We start from the raw sequence: 19,146 nt of genomic DNA, 5'->3' as shown, positions 1-19,146 counted from the left end.
AGGCTGGATTAAGTGGTATCACCATTAAAGGCTGTTTTGGTGGTTGAGTAGGAGACAGGTTCCCAGAACATTCAGATTGAAGTCTCTGAGGTGGTGATGACAGCTACAAGTCAAGTTGTTTTGATCTGAAAAGGAATCACTGACGTGAACAACTGCTCACATTTCCATCCGTGAGAGGAGAGTAAGATAAGGGTACCAGAAATCACATGAATTGCTCCAACTACCAGAAGATAGGATCAAGATGTATCGTGCCCCTGGTCATTACGAAACTCACACTAACACCTTGACAATGTCATGGGCCAGCCAGGCAGATGGGCAAGGCTCACCTGGTTCGTAGGAGCCCACGGCGGGCGTATGGGCGGAGGTATCAATCTCTCCTGGTTTTTTAAAACATACAAGGATAGTCATCTGTCTGAAATGTAAAGGCTAAAGGGCCTTATGGGGTCCTCACAGACATGTCCATAAGAAATTAAGACTTGTGCCTCACCATGGTTGGAGCATTCAGTGTGGATGCAAATGGCTTCACACGAAGGACCAGGAAGGTTGGTGGTGGCCTCCATATGCTGCTATTAAAGGTTTAGGGCGTGACAGATAGGAATGTAGATATTTGAAAATTAAAAAGTGACTAAAAGGTGATAAAAATGTAAGCTTCCCTCTCCCAGATTTGGGGTTTAAAAATGATGTTTTCCTTTCAGTCTTTAATTATAACTGTCTTGGTTCCTAGTGTATTATATTGCCTCTCTGAGCCTCAATTCTTGAGTTATAGAAAGAAAGAATAATAAAAAACCCCACCTTACTGTTTAATTTTTCCTCTTCTATCTTTATCCTCCCCACTGTGTGTGTGTGTGTGTGTGTGTGTGTGTGTGTGTGTGTGTGTGTGTGGTGTTCGGAGGACATTTCTATGATCAGCACATATGGTATTGTCACCAATGATGATCATCAGAATCATCCTAAGAGAACAGAAACAGAGTACGGGTCTATCAGTGTCAATGTCAAGGTAATTTTTTTTCACTCATGATAGCTGAAAATAATCCTATGCCTGTTCTTCATTCAAGAATGCAACAGTTAAGTTTATCACCGAAGGCCTGGTAAAAATGTTGCATATTTGTGTCTCATTTTCCTATCTTTCCATATTGGATACATTGTTGGTTGGTTGTAGGGTGTGGCTGGCTGCAGATAGTAGGGAAAGATGTGAAAGGCTGGGAAGATAGCTCAGTGGGCTGGGTAGATGCTCAGTGGTTAAAATGCTCACCTCAAAAGCAATAGGATAGGAATTTGGATCTTCAGAACCCCCCTAAAGGCTGAGTAGGCATGGCCGCCTACCTATAACTCTGGCACCAGGAAGATGGGGATCGCATCTCCAGAGCAAGCTCTCTAGTGAGATGAGTTGTATGCTGGTGAGATGTGGGGTTGATCAAGAGGCCCTTCCTCCAAAGAATAAAGCGGAAACGTGGTACCAGAAGACTCCTGAGACATCAACCTTGATCCTTCACATGCTTGCACACAACCCATGTGCACGGGTACGCCCATGTGAACACACATACGCGTGCTTGCACAAACACATGAACAAAAGAATAAGGAAAAAGAAAGAATGTGATAAGTGAACAATGGTGCCAGGGAAGGAGAGATGTGTGTGGTCTGTGGCTAAACGTCCAGAGAAGGCAGAGGTCCCATTGGGAGTGGCTCCCGCAGGCCATGTGGCAAGGAGTAGAGCATCTCTACTCAGAGTGAAATCCTTCTGAGAAAGGTGTTCTATGGGGGCGAGGGAGATGATAAACAAGAAAGCATCAAGGCTGCTCTTGGCCACACTCCATGTCTAATTAGCAGTAACCCCAAGGCGGCTCATCTCCAGAGACATGGGTGGTGGACAGGTGGTAGTCGAGAGATTCCTTGGTTTGGGGATCAGTTGAGTACGTATTCAGAATCCTGGCAATAAGATGCACTGAGTTTCAGTCAGCGTTTGGATGCAAGAGAAGGATTTTTTTAAACAGTGACTGGGGTAGGGATGTAGTTCAGAGTGTAGGATGCCTTTTTAGCAGGCCGCCGCCGGAAGCTCGATCTAAGCACGGCAAAGGATAGGCTTGGTAGTCTTTACTGCAAACCCAGCACTCAGAAAAGTGAGGGCAGGAGGATCAGAAGTTCAAGGTCTTCTTCCCCTATGGAGTTTGAGGTCAGCAGGGGTTTTTGTGAGATCCTGTCTCAGAAAATGAAACAAAACAAAAGCCAAAAAAAAAAAAAAAAAAAAAAAAGACACAAGCCATCAGAAAACAAAACAAAACCAAAATCAGAAAGGAAGGAGACCTTACGTCTGTTTGATTCCTGTGCATGGAAATCAGTTTGAGATTCTGCTCTGTGGCTGGTGTGAGAGGAAAGAAAAGAAGGGAAAATAGAGGGGGAAGGAGGAAGAGAGAGAGGAGGGGAAGGAAGAGAAGGAAGGAGGATGACAGGGAGGAAGAGGGGAAGGAGTTGGGGGGTGAGTGGGAGGAAGGGAGGGGGAAGAGAAGGTGGAAAAGCAGGAAGCACAAGGAGAAGAAAGTTGTCCTTTGTCTTGGAAATTTGTAAATTGCTGTTTTACTTTACCAATGCTACCACTGCCATCTTCCTCTTTCTTTCCACTCACATCTCTCAGAGCTGTACTCACAGCCTGTGGGACACTCCCTCCTCCTTTTCACCTTGGCACTGTGCTCTTTGAAGGAGGAATGGCTTTCCCATGTTAACAACCGTCTCCTTTTCATCTTGGCACTGTATTGTTTGAAGGAGGAACGGCTTTGCCGTGATAACAACCGCGGACAGGATTAGGCACGGAACTTGCTTTTGAAAGCACTTCAGTGACAAGAACAGAGTTGCAGAGGTCTTTTGAACGAAGCTTGCCGCAAAGGAGAAATTAAGAACTTAAGTGATTTGGCCACAAAATGACTGGGTTTGTGCCAGTGCCCCTGTCTCCAGTTCATCAAATGATTAAGGGAAGAGGCAGGAGCTTGTGTGGCTCATGGCTCCTCCCGGCTTCATCCCTTCATGCTTGTCCCTACCGAGCTTCTCCAGGATGGGGTTTCTGTGGCTAGATGTAAGGCTCGAGGGGCATTTGAACTAGAGTTGGCCGAATGCAACAATAGCTCATGAGCTGTGCATTAAAGAAAGGTTTAGATTCTAACAGAGAGAACCAGGGTGTGATCAAGGCTATCTTCTTGTTTAGTGAGCACTCTGCTGAATTAACTGATAATAAGCAATCTTATGTGAACTGTACACTCCATTAAACATTGAAAACTATCTGCTCATGGATCTAACAAGACGTAAAACAAACCAAACCAAAACCAAAGCCAAAAAGCTTGGATTTGTATATTCATTTATAAAACTACAACGCTATGTATGTATGCATGCATGCATGTATGTACATAGGATTCATTTATCTATTAATAATGTTAATGACAAGCGAAAATTGAAATAAAAATGTGTATGAAAGTCAGGAAACTCCTCAACGTTCTTTAAAATGTATCTGTTTTTATTTTCTGCGTATGTTTTGCCTATGTGCAGGCAATGGCAACAGGTGTGTGCAGTACCCGTGGAGGCCACCAGAGGGTGATGGACACCACCACCCCGCCCGTCCCGCGCACTCCCCGCCACCCCCCACTAGAGTTTCAAATGGATTTTGAGCAGCTATGTAGGTGCTGAAAATGGAACCCAGGTCCTCTGGGAAAACAGCCAGAGCTCTTAACCACTGAGCCATACCTCTAGTTCTCTCAATGTTTTTCATTTTAAAATCTAGTTGGAGAAACTCAGGCTGGCTGTGGCTCCAACTCTATGTGACCTTCCACATACTAGCTACACAATGGGAGGAGAAAGGTGCATTGCCGCCTGAAGCTTTGGTCTGGAAATTAACCCTCCTCACTGCTATTTACATTGTTAGCTGAAGAAGGTCTCTTGGTCAGACCTAGTTCCAAAGCAAGCAGAACTTGAGCACATTCCTGTCACGCTTTGGAAAGCCTGAGAGAACAGACAGACAGGAATAGTTGAGTTAACGGCCGCTCTATGTGCTTCCTCTGGGGCTGTTATTTGTGGCGTTTGCTGAAGCAGATAGTGCTGTGTCTCTCCAAAAGGATGAGCGTTCATTTTTGCCAGGACATTCGGATACCACCAGCTGGGTCCTCTGAACAGTCAGGGAACTTTGTGGACCATGCAGGCAATGGGGTTAGACAGCTTTCCTCCGGTCCTTCGGTGTAGGCGTTGGTGGGTGGAGCCTATTTCCAGTCCATCATTCTGCAAGGCTGTGGTTCTTTGCAGACCTAGCTTCATGGTCACAGAGGTGTTTCCGCTTAGGGCAATTTTAAGACTTTGTGGTTTCTACCTCCCTGAGAGGTCAGAAAGGTTGAAATTCAAGTTTTCCAAGTTCTGAAAACGCCCCAGGGGAGAGGCCGTCTCCATGTTCAGTTCGGCTTTCTGAGCACTTCTCTTCTCCTGACAACTGCTCAGTACACACACTAGGTTGCCTGTTCCCCGATGCTTTTAAAACGATTTAGACTTAGAAACAAATAGCACATTTAGTTGTTTGTAGCACGGGGGTTATTTCAAACATCCCCGCTTACCATCTATCTGAAATAATGTTTGCCTTTGCTACCAGCTCCGCGTGCATGTGGGTGGTCATTCAATATAAATGTGTTACCTCTAGAAGAAGATAAAAATTCAGTTTCTCCACCACGAGATGCATTTCAAGTGTCCAGTGGACACAGGCAGCTGGGGTCTACTGTCCTGCAGAGTGCGTTATAGAAAGTTTTCTTTAGAAAATCTTAGAAAGTACATTTAGTGGTGTACTTACACACACACACACACACACACACACACACACACACACACACACTCGCCCCATTAGCAGAACATTTCTATTGGCACAAAATATTTTATAGCAAAGCACCACTCCTGATCCAACATTAAACGAGCGCTGACTGGTGAGGGAGTCTTCTAGCTGATACCTTCCACTCTACGGCCATCAGACAAAACAACTCCCATTTAATGATGATTTCATTTAGCAGAAACCTATTGAATGTGCTATATACACTAACCACTGTCAATTGGTGACTAAAACAGCCCTGTGCATGTGTGTATGTGCGTCAAGTCTAAGCATTACTTAAGGATATTCTGATAGGGGTTGGGGATTTAGCTCAGTGATAGAGCACTTGCCTAGGAAGCTCAAGGCCCTGGGTTTGGTCCCCAGCTCAGAAAAAAAAAGAACCAAAAGAAAAAAGGATATTCTGATAGTGAGGCCTTCTTTGAGACAGAGAGACAGTTTCTGTAGTTAGGGGAAGTATGTAGTGAAGGAGGAGCAGGCAGATATGGGTTCCAGTCCAAGCTTATTGTAAAGCTTGAACAACACACACACACACACACACACACACACACAGATACACACACACACAGACACACACACACACACACACAGACACACACACAGACACACACAAACACAGACACACAGACACACAGACACACAGACACAGACACAGACACAGACACACACACACACACACACAGACACAGACACACAGACACACACACAGACACACACAGACACACACACAGACACACACAGACACACACAGACACACACAGATACACACAGACACACACAGACACACACACAGACACACACACAGACACACACACACACACACACACACACACACACACACACACACACACACACACACACACACCTTACAGAGGCAAATCCTACCTATAATTGCCCAGTGCAGTCGGGACCATGATGCTGTGCATGCAATGTCAGTAGATGAACACTAGAGGCCGCCAGAATAGAGGGCATGCTTACTCTATTTTTAAACCAAAAAAGTTGTCCTTTGACAATTTCAAACACGTGTGTGTATTATGATAATTCTCATATACCCTCTTATCTTATCTTGTATTTTATGTATATGGGTGTGTGTGTGTGTGTGTGTGTGTGTGTGTGTGTGTGCTTGTGTTGGGGGGGGTCACCAGTGGCTATGACTCCTGCACTTCATCTGTCAGTGGCAATGGCTCAGTAGCGAGAGAGGGAGTCCTTGACCCCCCTTCTCTTCCATGCTTGACCGCTGACAATCTTCTTCTTTATTTTATTCAAAAAAGTTATTTCATTTTACATGCATGAGTGTTTTGCCTGTGTATATGTCTATGCACCACTTTGCAGGCCTGGTGTCCGCGGAGGTCAGACAAGGGTGTCAGATCTCCTGGAACTGGAGTTACTGAAGTGGATGATCGGAACCGAAGCTGGGTCCTTTGTCAAAGCAACAAACGCTGTCAACCGCTGAGCCATCTCTCCAGCCCCTGATCTCATGTTTTGCGGACGCCTGACCTGCTGCAACATGTGGTCGCAATTACTCTATGCTGTGTGTTGCCCAGAGGATGACAGTTTGCACACCTTCTCCTTGCCTTCTGCTATGACGTCTTCCCCACCCCCTTCTACAACGATCTCCTTGAGTGTTAGCAGGGAAGATGCAGGTGCGTTTCTGAAGGCACAGCAGTCAACTGTTACTTAGCCCCGGCATCCAGTGCAGCCGTGGGTCTCTACATGCGTTGTTCTCTGGAAAAAGAGGATTCGCTGATGAAGGCTGGCCGTGAGCACACTTACCTTAAAAATGGTTTCTAAAATTAGGTTTACTCATTTTATTTAAGTATGAATTTCTTCGAAAAGGAAAACCGTGGTGTCTGCCACACGCCAGAATAAATTCATAGTATTAGCATGGCTAAATATAAAAGTGGAACTGGAAGAACTAGAAATAAATAAAGTGGCTCGCATCTGATTGTGATATGGAGAATGGTTTCCAAAACTTAACAGGACAAGGAAGGAAAGATATATTTGTTGACAAAAAAAAAACTGTACTTAAAGACACCACAGACACAATTAAATGATGCTCTGAGGCAAATTTTGAAACATATTTGACATAATGAAAAATGGAACATACTTCCTATAAAACAGGTTCCTATAAATTAGTCAGGAAAGATGAATAGTTTAGTAGAAAAATTGGAAGAAATAGGTAGTTTACTAAGGGAAGTTCTCTCTCCCCTCTCTCTGTCTCTGTCTGTCTGTCTTTGTCTCTCTCTGTCTCTGTCTCTCTGTTTCTCTCTCTGTCTTTCTGTCTCTCTGTCTGTCTCTGTCTGTCTCTGTCTGTCTCTGTCTGTCTCTGTCTCTGTCTCTGTCTCTCTGATATCAGTTGTGGAAAATAATGGTTAGTTATAAATAAACATGGAATTTCTCAATCGACCTACTAGACATACAATAAGGTTTCTAAAAAGATTTATTTGTATTTTACGTGTATGGGTGGGCATGTATGTTTGTGTACCACACGCATACTTGATGTCCTCAGAGGCCAGAAGATGCCACTAAACCGCTTGGAACCGGAGTTACATAAAGTTGTGAGCTGCCATGTGGGCGCTGGGAATCAAACTCTGGTCCCACCGAAGAACAGCCTGTGCTCTTAACTGCTGAGACATCTCTCTAGCCTCAGGATTCCAAGACTTGAAGAAATACAGGTGAGCAGGTCCCAGTGGAAGATGCCTGTAATCACAACATTTGGGAAGGGGAGACAGAAGGTTTAAGAGTTCAAGGCACCTGCTACCAAGCCTGGTGGACTGAATTCTACCACTCCCAGGCTCCACAAGGTGGAAGGAGAGATTCAACTCTTGAGAGCTGTCTTCTGACCTACACACACACACACACACACACACACACACACACACACACACGCACGCACAGAGAGAGAGAGACAGAGACAGAGACAGAGAGACACAGAGAGACAGAGACAGAGAAACAGAGACAGAGAAACAGAGACAGACAGACACTCACAACCACATGCATAGACATTTAAAATTATAATAAAAATAACGTGATGGGGCAACCTGGGAAAATAGTTCTTTAATACAGTGTCACCCCTCCCCCACTTTGTAGCCTGCCATTTTGTCTCGGTGACAGTGAAAAAAATGAGCCAAGCTAGCCTCAAACTCTGGATCTTTCTTCTTTTGCCTCCGTCAGTACATCCTGCAGGCACACATCACCAAATACAGAGACTTATAGCTGCACAATGTGCAGAGGTAGAGAGGCCTTGGAACGCTCAGTCCTGAATGGGATGTCTCCATCAAATCCCTTTCCCCAGGGTTCAGGGAAGTCTGAGGAATGAAAGGTGGAAAGATTGTAAGAGTCAGTGGGGATTCAAGAGACCTTCTAGACACAACAGGACTGAGACACATTTGAACACACAGAGACCATGGAAGCATGCACAAGACCTGTGCACGACTAAACCAGACGGGTCCCAGTGTTGAGAGAAGAGGTGGACACAAGGCCCCATCCCTAACAGTCCCCCATCCCCAGTTGATAACAGCTTGCAAGGGAAGTTCAGTTTCTCCAGGGGAGTCTCCCTGCATAGACAAATCACACCCAAGGGCAGGTCCCATGCCCAGCAGTAGATGGACAACATGAAATAAGCAAAATGGTGATTTTAGAGGCTTTCTTTACATTTTCTTATATAACTTTTGCTCATATATATTATGTTTTTTGATTTTTTTGGATTTGTTTTTTTATGGGTTTTCCTATAGTGAGAAGTTTGGTTTCCTTAAAAACCCGGTTATGCTATGTGAATATGTTTTTGTTTTAATCCCAGGTGTGGGATATGGGACTGCTTCAGATTGTCCACAGCAGCTGACTATGTTTTGTCTCATGCTCTGGCAGGGACATGATCCTGCCATCTGAAGTTAGCTTATGCTTCAAATTCTGGGGACTGGAGAGAGAATGCGTAAATGCCAGAGCCCCACTGCTGCTCTCCCTGCTGCTGTTGGTTCGTTTGCAGCTGTTGCTGGTTTGCTGGTTTGCTAGTAGAGGATATCGTGGAGATGAAGAATGGGCTTGTCCCTAGGAACTTCATGCCCATAATCAGCAGGAAGCAGTCTACAGTCTCCGAGTTCTACAGGGCTGGCAAGTATGACCTGGACTTCAAGTCTCCAGATGACGCCAGCTGGTACATCACAGCCGACCAGCTGGCCGACCTGTACAAGTCCTTGGTCAAGGACTACCCACTGGTGTCCATTGAAGATCCCTTAGACCAGGACAACTAGGATGCCTGGCAGAAGTTCACAGCTACTGCAGGCATCCAGGTGGTGGGGGATGACCTCACAGTGACCAACCCTAAGCGGATTGCCAAGGCTGCAGGCGAGAATTCCTGCAACTGCCTCCTGCTCAAAGTAAACAGATTGGCTCTGTGACTGAGTCTCTGCAGGCATGTAAGCTGGCCCAGACCAATGGCTGGGGTGTCATGGTGTCCCATTGATCTGGGGAGACTGAGGACACTTTCACCGCCAACCTGGTGGTGGGGCTCTGCACTGGGCAGATCAAGACTGGTGCCTCCTGCCGATCTGAGCGCCTGGCTAAGTACAGTCAGATCCTTAGAATCGAGGAGGAGCTGGGCAGCAGAGACAAGTTTGCTGACAGGTCCTTCAGAAACCTGCTGGCTAAATAAGGCATGGACCAGATATCCTCTGTCCCCGATGTCATCCAGGCGGCTCAAGGCTGGCCCCTCCCATGTCACTGCTACCTTAGATGTCCACCCCTGACCACCTGGAGCCCTGCTGGAGACCCCAGCTTTGTAATCATGTGATTGGTCAGAAACATTGTTTCTGTCACCTGACTTCCCAGCCAGTGTCTGGAGCCCTCAGAACTCCAGTGTGATCTCTAGGGTGCCCACACCATCAAGACTCGCCCAGTGGTTTACATGCAAAAACAAAAGCTGAAGAAGCCCCCTCCTCCCCAAATGTGTGTCTCAGAGTCTGTGCTTCTTGTGCTGGGAGTGGGGGGCTCTTTTTACTTTACTATTTGCTTGTTTTGTCTTATTCTGGCTTGTTTTCATCTTATCTTATTGTTTATATTATTATATCATCACCATCATCATTATTGATACCTGTTTTTATTCTAATGAGAGAAAGGGTATGAGTTCGGGTGGGTGGGGAAGTGGAGAGGATCTGGGGAAATCAGAATATATTGTATGAAAAAACCCATTTAAAAAATAACATAAAAAGGACTAGAGAGACCACTCAGTGGTTAAGAGCACCAACTGCTCTTCCGGAGGTCCTGAGTTCAATTCCCAGCAACCACATAGTGGCTCATAACCATCTGTAATGGGATCTGACGCCCTCTTCTGGTGCATCTGAAGAGAGCTACAGTGCACTCATAAATAAAATAAGTAAATCTTTTGAAAAATACCATAACAAGAATATATTAGTTAGTGAAAATGTTCTACTGATTTAAAGTGCCTCATATAGCTGTACGGAAGCTCAGTGGGATATAAAGATATCGGGTTTGGCTAATTTTGTTACATGATGTTGATTTTACTTGCAAGTGTTTTATATATAATAAACCGTATAAGATTAAAAAAAATAAAACCATAGATACAAGTAAATAGAAATGAAATACTTATTTTCTGTCGTGCAAACTATTTCCACCAAAGAATAGCAACAACTCAACAGAAAGATGGGCCATGGTTTGGGATGAAAAGATAATTCACCAGAGAGGGAGCTCAGCTGGCATTAAATGCTAATCTAAGAGATGCACACAATAGAGAGGCAAATTAACCTTTCTATCTTCCCTGCATCCGATGGGCAAGGCCACATTCCTTGACAGTCATCTTGTAGGCGAAGCATGAAGGGAATGAGACAGGGCCGAAGGGGTGTAATTTGGTACCTTTATAAAGAGTGAGATGACAACATTCATGAAAGTTACAAACACAAGAACTCATTGACCCAGTGATTCCAAAGAGCTTACAGCGGGGAGATATCGAGACATGTGTCAACTGGTTTAAACTACAGTTATTCTCCACAACGTGGCTAGAGTGCGTAGGAGTGACCTAAATGCCTTTCAGGGAGGAACTGGTTAATGCAGACTACTGTTATAATATAACCCTATGAAAAACTTCTTCATGTACCTGGTGATGAAATGGCCTATGAGTTATCGTCAGGGCTGGGGTATCAGCACTAAGGACAGTGTGCGTAGGTCTCTAAAGGGAAGTGCAGGGAGGTTTTCCTGAGGTTGGCTCTTGCTGCTGCTAAAATGGAGCCTGTTTTCTACCACAGCCAAGCAGGTACTATGCAGGGCCTGGAGCTGGAGCCCAGCAGCCTAATCCATGTCTCTGTGGCTACTGACATTTCTACCAGGCAGGTAGAAAAGAGACTAGAGGACTAAATCCTGAAGTTCTGCCGAGCCTTGCGCTCCTGACATGGAAAGAAAAAGCAAGGAAGAGGGGCTGGCAGGGATCACTAGACTGAACAGTTAGACAACATCTGGGTCTATCAAAGGAAAGCGGTGACTGGGAGAATGGGGAGACTTGGAAAACCACAGCTCCAGAGAGGACATCTAGGGACAAAGCAGAAGCAGGAAAAGAAGGAGGAGTGCCTCTGGCAGTCTTTCTGAATGAGGATGGCGTGGCCACGCCTGGCTCTTGACCTGCTCTCTCACTAGAGAAGCTCAGCTCCTCTGCCTTAGGCTCTTAGCCAGCTACTTGGTTATGTCCTCAACCCTTCTACTACACAGTGACAAGTGACACAGGGCCTCTGCCCTGGGAGGGAAATGAGCTTCTCACCACCTTCTACACTCATGGCATAGCCCACACTCATATGTCTGTCTCCTGAAAGAGGTTCCAGTTGCCTTAAGAGTCATCCTGTGTCTGCTGAGTTTCCATTCCCTTAACAGACCTCTGGGCTCTTGGGTTGGAACCACTCTGCCTCTCTAGAGCTTAAAGAAGCCTAAGGTCTATATCGTTTGGAGATGTTCCCCTTTTCAGTAGCAGGTGTAACTGGTGAAGGGGATCATTTTCCGAGTCAGTCTGTGTCTCTGTCAACAGGTGGGGCTCACTGCACTTGGCTCTATGTAGTCTCTGAATTAGATCAGACAGCTTTCTTTGGGGTGCAGGAAGATCAGAGAGAATGGAACCCTCCTGGCCCTCTTCATAGGTGTCCAGCCCATCTTGTCCTCACCTGGAAGTGATGGAGTCACAGAGACCTGGGGTTACTCCTTATCTAGGTGAGGTTCGAGGGGCTCAGGTTCCCAGACACCTATGGTTCATAGGGGAATACTCATCCAGTTCTGCCCACATCCACTCTAGACCTGTTCTCCCCTTTTCTCTAAGGGGCTTCTGTTGCTTAGTTTTCTTGGATATTCTTGGACATTTGTCAGTCCTAATGCTACCCAGGCCAAAGCTCATCCCTATCACTTCTCCCTAACTCCCCACGTTCCCTATCCCGAGATATTTTGTGGGGGATGGGTAACGGAGTACAGTGGCTTGGCTGCCACTATGCAAGTCTTGGAAAAGGCAGCAGACTGAAGGGAGTGTGCTCCATGCTGACCATTGAGGCTGCAAGGACTTCCTTCTTCCCCATTGTGTTGTAGAGGGTAGTAGACATTACTCATCCCATTCCGAAGTTTCTATTCCTCTTTCATCTGGGTTTCTAGTTGAAATTACTATCCTTATGCATTTTATGAACACACACACACACACACACACACATGCACGCATGTACACACTCTACTGGATATTTGCAATAGCAGATGCTTCTCTAAGTGCATGTGACTGGCCGTTGTTCCCTGCATGTATGTTCTATCTGCATGTATGTTGTGACATACCCACCAGGGTAGACCACTTAGATATGGTTCAATCCATTAGGAAGTGTTTATTAGCTGGTCAGCAACTACACTGGATATTCAGGACCCCAGAGCAGTTCTAAATCTTTCTCGGGGTGGGCGTTTAAGCACAAAGCCACATCCTGGCTCGACACACCTCAGTTAGCAAGATCCGTTAGAAGCAGAGCTACAGAAGCCAAAAAGCAAAGTTAATTGTTTAGAAACTTTCCCAGAACTATAGATCTTACTGGATTAGGTCTTTGTTCTGATTTTGGCAGACATGGTTGCCTACGTGCAGGATTCTAAGGTCTGAATGGTACTTCCAACATGGTGTCAGGTGTGCTAAGGTCTGGAGATCTGTTACATGCACGCACGCATTTCATCACAGCCATTCTGAGGGGCTTGTCATTATTATCATAGTGTCCAGCTAACGGTTGAGGAGGTAGGAGCACAGAGGGGGTTTGGCTGGGAGGCAAGAACACACTAAATGATGGCACAAGGAAGACAGAGAGGACTGAATTCATTCAATTCTTTGAATTCAAGTCATTGAATTCTTTCTCTTTTTTTGTATTTTAAAAATACTGAATATTAACTGAGTATACATCTACAAAAGAAGTTTATTTAACTCACAGTTCAGGATGTTCAATGGCAGATTGTCAACATCGGTACATGAGAGTGAGAAAAATGAGAGAGAGAGGGGAAAAGGAAGGATACAGTACCAGATGAGAGAGAGAGAGAGAGAGACACAGAGAGAGACAGAGAGAGACAGAGAGAGACAGAGAGAGACAGAGAGAGACAGAGAGACAGACAGTCAGAGAGAGACACAGAGACAGAGAGACAGAGACAGAGAGACAGAGAGAGGCAGAGAGAGACAGAGAGACAGACAGAGACAGATAGAGAGACAGAGACAGAGACAGAGAGAGACAGAGAGAGACAGAGAGAGAGACAGAGAGAGAGAGAGGCAGAGAGACAGAGACAGAGAGAGACAGAGAGAGAGACAGAGAGAGACAGAGAGAGACAGAGAGAGAGACAGAGAGAGAGAGAGGCAGAGAGACAGAGACAGAGAGAGACAGAGAGAGAGACAGAGAGAGACAGAGAGAGACAGAGAGAGACAGAGAGAGGCAGAGAGAGAGACAGACAGACAGACAGATAGAGAGACAGAGACAGAGACATACAGAGACAGACAGAGAGACAGAGAGATGGAGATAGACAGAGAGGCAGAGAGACAGAGAGAGAGAGACAGAGAGAGACAGAGACAGAGAGAGACAGAGAGAGACAGAGAGAGAGAGAGAGAGAGAGAGAGAGAGAGAGAGAGACAGAGAGAGAGCAAGCTAGCTCTGTTCCAAATGGGATATTAGAAGGCAACTGAAGCCAGGTTCCGGCTTTTATAAGACCCGGCTCTGAGAAGAATCACTCTGGAGCCCAGCATTCCCTTCCGGTGGGCAGCATTTCAGCGACTTACTAAGTCTCACCTCTTAAAGATTGTTCAGTGCCTCACATTGCTGCAGTGAGGGCCAAGCTCCCACCACAGTCTGAGGGAACACACTTCAACCTCATCCACATTGTAGTTAAGACTGAGAATGCATTGCCTGTCCCCAAACCAACAGAATAGAAGGATGTGTTTGCCAGAGTGGTCATTGCTTCATTATGTTCCTCTCCCAAGTGCCAGCCTCGGGGTGGGGGGTACTGTGGCATGGACACTTAACCAGAAAACAGAACAGCTAGCGATGACTCCAATCTATCATTAATGTGTCCCTGTGGACACGTATCATCTTCCAAAAGAGTACGACCACTTTCGGGTTGTATGTGCGGTCTAAGCAGTGTTAAATTATGTCAGTGTTTTGTAGCTAAAATTTGATGGTCTAACCCAACTTAGAACTTTCAAGCTTACAACTTCAGAACCACTCAGTTTTTTTTTTTTTTGGTTCTTTTTTTCGGAGCTGGGGACCGAACCCAGGGCCTTGTGCTTCCTAGGTAAGCGCTCTACCACTGAGCTAAATCCCCAGCCCCACAGGTTTTGACTTAATGTAAGACAGGGATGCATTTGGAGATGATCCGTGCCATATAACACCTAACTTAACTGAATGCTTGGTTTCAAGGGAAAAGAGGGTAAGATAGAGAGCAGTCATTTCCAACCCATGGATTGTGACCTCTGCTACAGGGGTGGCATATCAGACAGTTTGCACGTTATATATTTAAATGATTCACAACCTTAGCAAAATTTAAGTTGTGACGTAGCTCCAGAAGTAATTATATGGTTGAGGGGGCGGTCACTATAACATGAAGAATTGTATTGAGGGGTCACAGCATTAGGGAGGTTGAGGACCACTGATGGAGAAGTCTGCCAGGGTGCGGCATTAGTATGATCCCAGTGTCATCCTGGAAGTCGCCACTCCGGGGAATCCTGACATGAAAGTAGCTTTAGTAACCGGAGCTGATGACGGTTCAGGGATTCCTCATGCCTAGGTTTCCCGTTGAGTAAAGCAGTAGGATTCACATAAGGTCCAAGTTTTGTGTTTCCCATTCCTGCGCCACATCTGCCCTGTCCTGAGTCTGCCTAACCTCTCTTAGAGGCCGCTTCACTTCCAGCCCATTTCAGTAAGAAAGGCAAAGGAAAGGGAGGGGCTGTGCTATTTGGCCCAGATTCCCATCTGGACTCCTCTCCCCTTGGCTTCAGGTGGAGCCACATGGGCTCTGGGGCTGCTGTGATCGTCCCTAGAGCATGGCAAGGTCCCAAGGCTTAGAGTGGAGACAGACGTCACCCATCTCAGAACCCAAGCATCCTCACCTCTTCCCCAAAGACTTTGGTTTCTTGGGGCAACACTGGGATACCCCACACTGATGCCATATCCTGGAAGATGCTCTATGTCATATCCACGTTTGTTTTCCTTAAAACTCAGCATTCAATTGAAGTAGGAGTTTAATTCAGTAAGAAAAACCTATGAGAAGTAATGAAGCCCCGGGGGAGATTTTAACTGACATTGGTTGCCTAGAAGCAACCACACAAAATGTATAGCTTCGTCAAAGGCAGTTCTAGTCACCCATGAATTCAACATACCCATTTTCATTTTTATAGATTTATTTATTTTATGTGTATGGGTGTTCGGTCCGCATGTATGTCTGTGCACTGCTTGTCCGCCTGGTACGCACAGAGGTCAAAAGAGGGCACTGGCCACTCTGGAGCTAGAGTTGCTGACGGTTTAAGCTGCCTGTGGGTGCTGGGAACTAAAGCTGGGCCCTCTGCAAGAGAAACGAGTGTTAAGGGCTGAGCCCTCTCTTCAGCCCTGCAACATTCCCAGTTCAACGGAGTGTTTTGGCTTTCAGAGACCCTCCCTCCCTCCCTCTCTCCCTCCCTCTCTCCCTCCCTCTCTCCCTCCCTCCCTCTCTCCCTCCCTCCCTCCCTCTCTCCCTCCCTCTCTCCCTCCCTCCCTCCCTCCCTTTATGCCTCCCTCCATGCCTCCCTTCCTCCCTCCCTCCCTCTATGTCTCTTTCCATGCCTCCCCCTTTCTTTCTTTTCTTCTTCCTCTTCATTTTCCTTCTTTACTTCTTTTCCTCCTTCCCCTTCTCTTTCCTTCCTACTTCCTCCCTTTCTTCCTTCTTTTCTTCCCTTCCATTTCCTCTTCCTCTCTTTCCCTCTCCTCCTGTTTCCCTCTTCCCTCCCTTTTCTTTCCTTCTCCTTTCTCTCTTCCTCATTCTTTGCCTTCTTTCCTTCACTCTTTCTCTTCCCATTTCCTCCCTTATCTCCCATCCCCTCTCCCCTCCTCTTCCCGGCCTTCCTACCTTCCACCACTGTTTCCGTCTTCTCTTCCTTTCATCTTTCCTACCCACCTTCCCTCTTCATTTCTCTTTTTTTCTCTGTCCCTGCATCTCTCCTCCTTCCTTTTCTCCTTCCTTCCCCTTCCTCCTTCCATTTCCTTTTCCCTTTCCCATTTCCTCCTTCCTCCTTCCCTCCCTTCCTCATTTTGTTTCCTCATTTCATTCTTTCTCTCCCTTCCTTCTTTCCTCCCTCCTTCCCTTACTCATCTCCATCTTCCATTACAGAAAGGCCTGGGGCTGTGGGTAGCAGGAGCTGCCCTGAGCTCTTCCTGCCTACACAGAGAAGTGAGAATGTTCAGTTCATCTCAGCTGAGAGAGAATGGGGCTCCCCAGCCTTCCGCAGTTTTATGGCGAGTCTATCTGCATTTCACAAGTTGGTTATTACTCGTGATTGATGCTCACCTGCCAAGCCTAAATAAACGTGCAGCTCACATCCACATACCTCGCACAGACACAAATATTTGCTTTGCTCACGTGCCTGGGGAGAGAATGCTATTCTGCCTGGGAGGGTCCACAGCGTTAGACCCTCCCCTGCAGCCTCTGTGCAGTCAGAAGCCTCATCTGTTCTTACTCTTCAAGTCTTCAAGGGTCAGCATCCATGCAAACAGGCTTCAAAGCCAACGGAGGAATCTCCCTTTTGCCACCAGAGAAGGGGTGGGAGAGGAGGAGCTAGAGCAGATTCCTTGGCCAGCTTCCCTTCCTCTCTCCAACCTGGCTAATGACAGGCCTTTTCCCGGGTATATTTTTACCCTCTGGACAAATAGCAGTTGGGACGAGTGGGGCCTTCTTTTTATGAGTTGAGGTACTCACGGCTGGAAAATAAACAGCCAGCTAATGAGACGTTCTTATGGAAACCAGCATAAATAATAACAAAGCAAACATCCTGTACCCCGTGCCAACACCCCTGGGTGAGGGGGATATAAAAGCTGCTGTCCAGCTGGCCACTGTCAGACTTAGGGGAAGCTCGGCCGCGTTCCTGACCTGCGACCTGACCGGCTGGGACCATGGGATGCTGCCCGGGAGACTGCCTCAATTGCTGCTCCCAGGAACAAGACTGTTGTGAGGAGTGTTGCTGCCAGCAGGGCTGCTGTGGTTGCTGTGGCTGCTGTGGCTCCTGCTGTGGCTGCGGAGGCTCTGGCTGCGGATCTAGCTGCTGCGGGTCTGGCTGCGGGTCTGGCTGCGGGTCTGGCTGCTGCGGATCTGGCTGCGGGGGCTGCGGAGGCTGCGGGGGCTGCGGAGGCAGCTGCTGTGGCTCCGGGTGCTGTGGCTCCGGGTGCTGTGGCCCAGTGTGCTGTCAGCCTACACCTGTGTGCGAGACGAAATGAAGATCTTTCCCCCATCTAATTGAGACAGTGTTGGGGACAGCCTCCGTCCACTCCAGATGGAGACCTCCTCATCTCCTGACTCGTTCTCACCTCCAAGACATCAACATGCCTCTCCTGTTACTTCTGAGAGGAGAGCTCGCCCTGGTGTCTAAGGCACTCAGGGGCCAAGGAGCTGCGTTTCAGTGAGGTGGTCACCAAGTTCAATGTTCCTGGCTTCATTTGCATGAAGTCAAATGCCTTGTAGCTATGAGGTGTTTGGACTTGTTGGTTCACTCCAGCTTTCTGCTCCTTTGAAACTTTGTCAACCTTTTAATAAATTCAAGCATGCTGGCTACCCTATCTGTCCTCTTGCCTCTTCCTTTAACCCTTCCTAGGGAATACTAGCAAGAGTTACTTTGGCATCCACGTAAGGACAGCATAGTATTTGCTGATCTGTAGCAGAGTCCTGGGAGATTGGTTAAAACTAGGCTCTGGAGCCCTCCCTGAAACATAAGGGGTGCTTTGGGGTGTAGCCTGGGGATCTGTGTTTTTAGTAGGAACACAGGTAATTCTCTACATGGAGGGTTGGAGGTTGTACAGATTGTAGACAGATTGTAGATAGATGCTGTTGAGTGCAGTGTGAGAGTCACTTAGGGAGGCTTTGACAGGACCTGGGTGTCACCACTTGCTGTGGTTTCCATTAGCTCTAGGACCCGGGATGCCCGAGGGCCATGTTTCTGAAAGCTTTAAGGTGTGCTGGTTCTAGCTGTGCTTCCTCACGCTCAGGATGCACGCCTGCTTTCTGTAGTGTGCTTCTAGGATGCTTGGCCTGAACCCTGGGGCAGAGTCAGAGGAGGCAAAGGGATGTCAAAGACTCTTCTTCTATGCTAGAGATTGAATTTAGGGCTTCAACAGCTTGCTAGGCAAGGCCCCTAGCACAGGACTGAAATCTCAGGCCTCCTTTTACTTTTATTGTGAGATAGGGTCTCACGAGTACCCCAGATGGCCTTAAATTTAGAATCCTCCTGCCTCAGCCTTCCATGTAACTGGCATCATAAACCCACCCCAGGCTGGTAGTGAACGGCAGGAATTTCTGCGGTCAGACTGCGTGAATGCACAGTCTCTGAGGTTGTTTGCGTGGTTCCGATTCTCTCTAGTCTCATGTTCTGGTCTTGCTTTTTTTGGTTGTTGTTGTTTTTAATTTTTTGTCTTTTTGTTTTGTTTGTTTTTGTCCTGGACCTAGCTGTGGTTACTGTCCTGGGAGGAAGGAAAGGGGTACATGTACAGAACAAGCCTGGCTGGGAAATGAAAACTCATATAATAGTGGATGAATCGATCCCTTATAAGGGATGATTTTAAGTGACATGTGGGTTAAAATAAGTAAAG

The 19,146-nt window shown here is 46.7% G+C and overlaps 1 protein-coding gene across 1 annotated transcript; it reads left to right on the top strand.

The window, feature by feature from the left end:
* The first annotated feature begins 17,405 nt into the window (after nt 1-17,405).
* On the top strand, nt 17,406-18,120 carry Krtap17-1 (keratin associated protein 17-1). Its single transcript, NM_001421311.1, has one exon. The coding sequence runs from the start codon at nt 17,461-17,463 to the stop codon at nt 17,779-17,781; it is 321 nt and encodes a 106-aa protein (NP_001408240.1). The 5' UTR covers nt 17,406-17,460; the 3' UTR covers nt 17,782-18,120.
* Nucleotides 18,121-19,146: the final 1,026 nt, after the last annotated feature.

Source organism: Rattus norvegicus, chromosome 10 (genome assembly GCF_021556685.1).
Source record: "Rattus norvegicus strain SHRSP/BbbUtx chromosome 10, alternate assembly SHRSP_T2T, whole genome shotgun sequence".
Lineage (NCBI taxonomy): Eukaryota > Metazoa > Chordata > Mammalia > Rodentia > Muridae > Rattus > Rattus norvegicus.
Note: the sequence above shows the minus strand (reverse complement) of the source record. Positions and strands in the feature narration are given on the sequence as shown.

What these genes read in the sequence shown, in the direction of transcription:
- Krtap17-1 (NM_001421311.1), top strand. Translation starts at nt 17,461, where the DNA reads ATGGGATGCTGCCCGGGAGACTGCCTCAATTGCTGCTCCCAGGAACAA.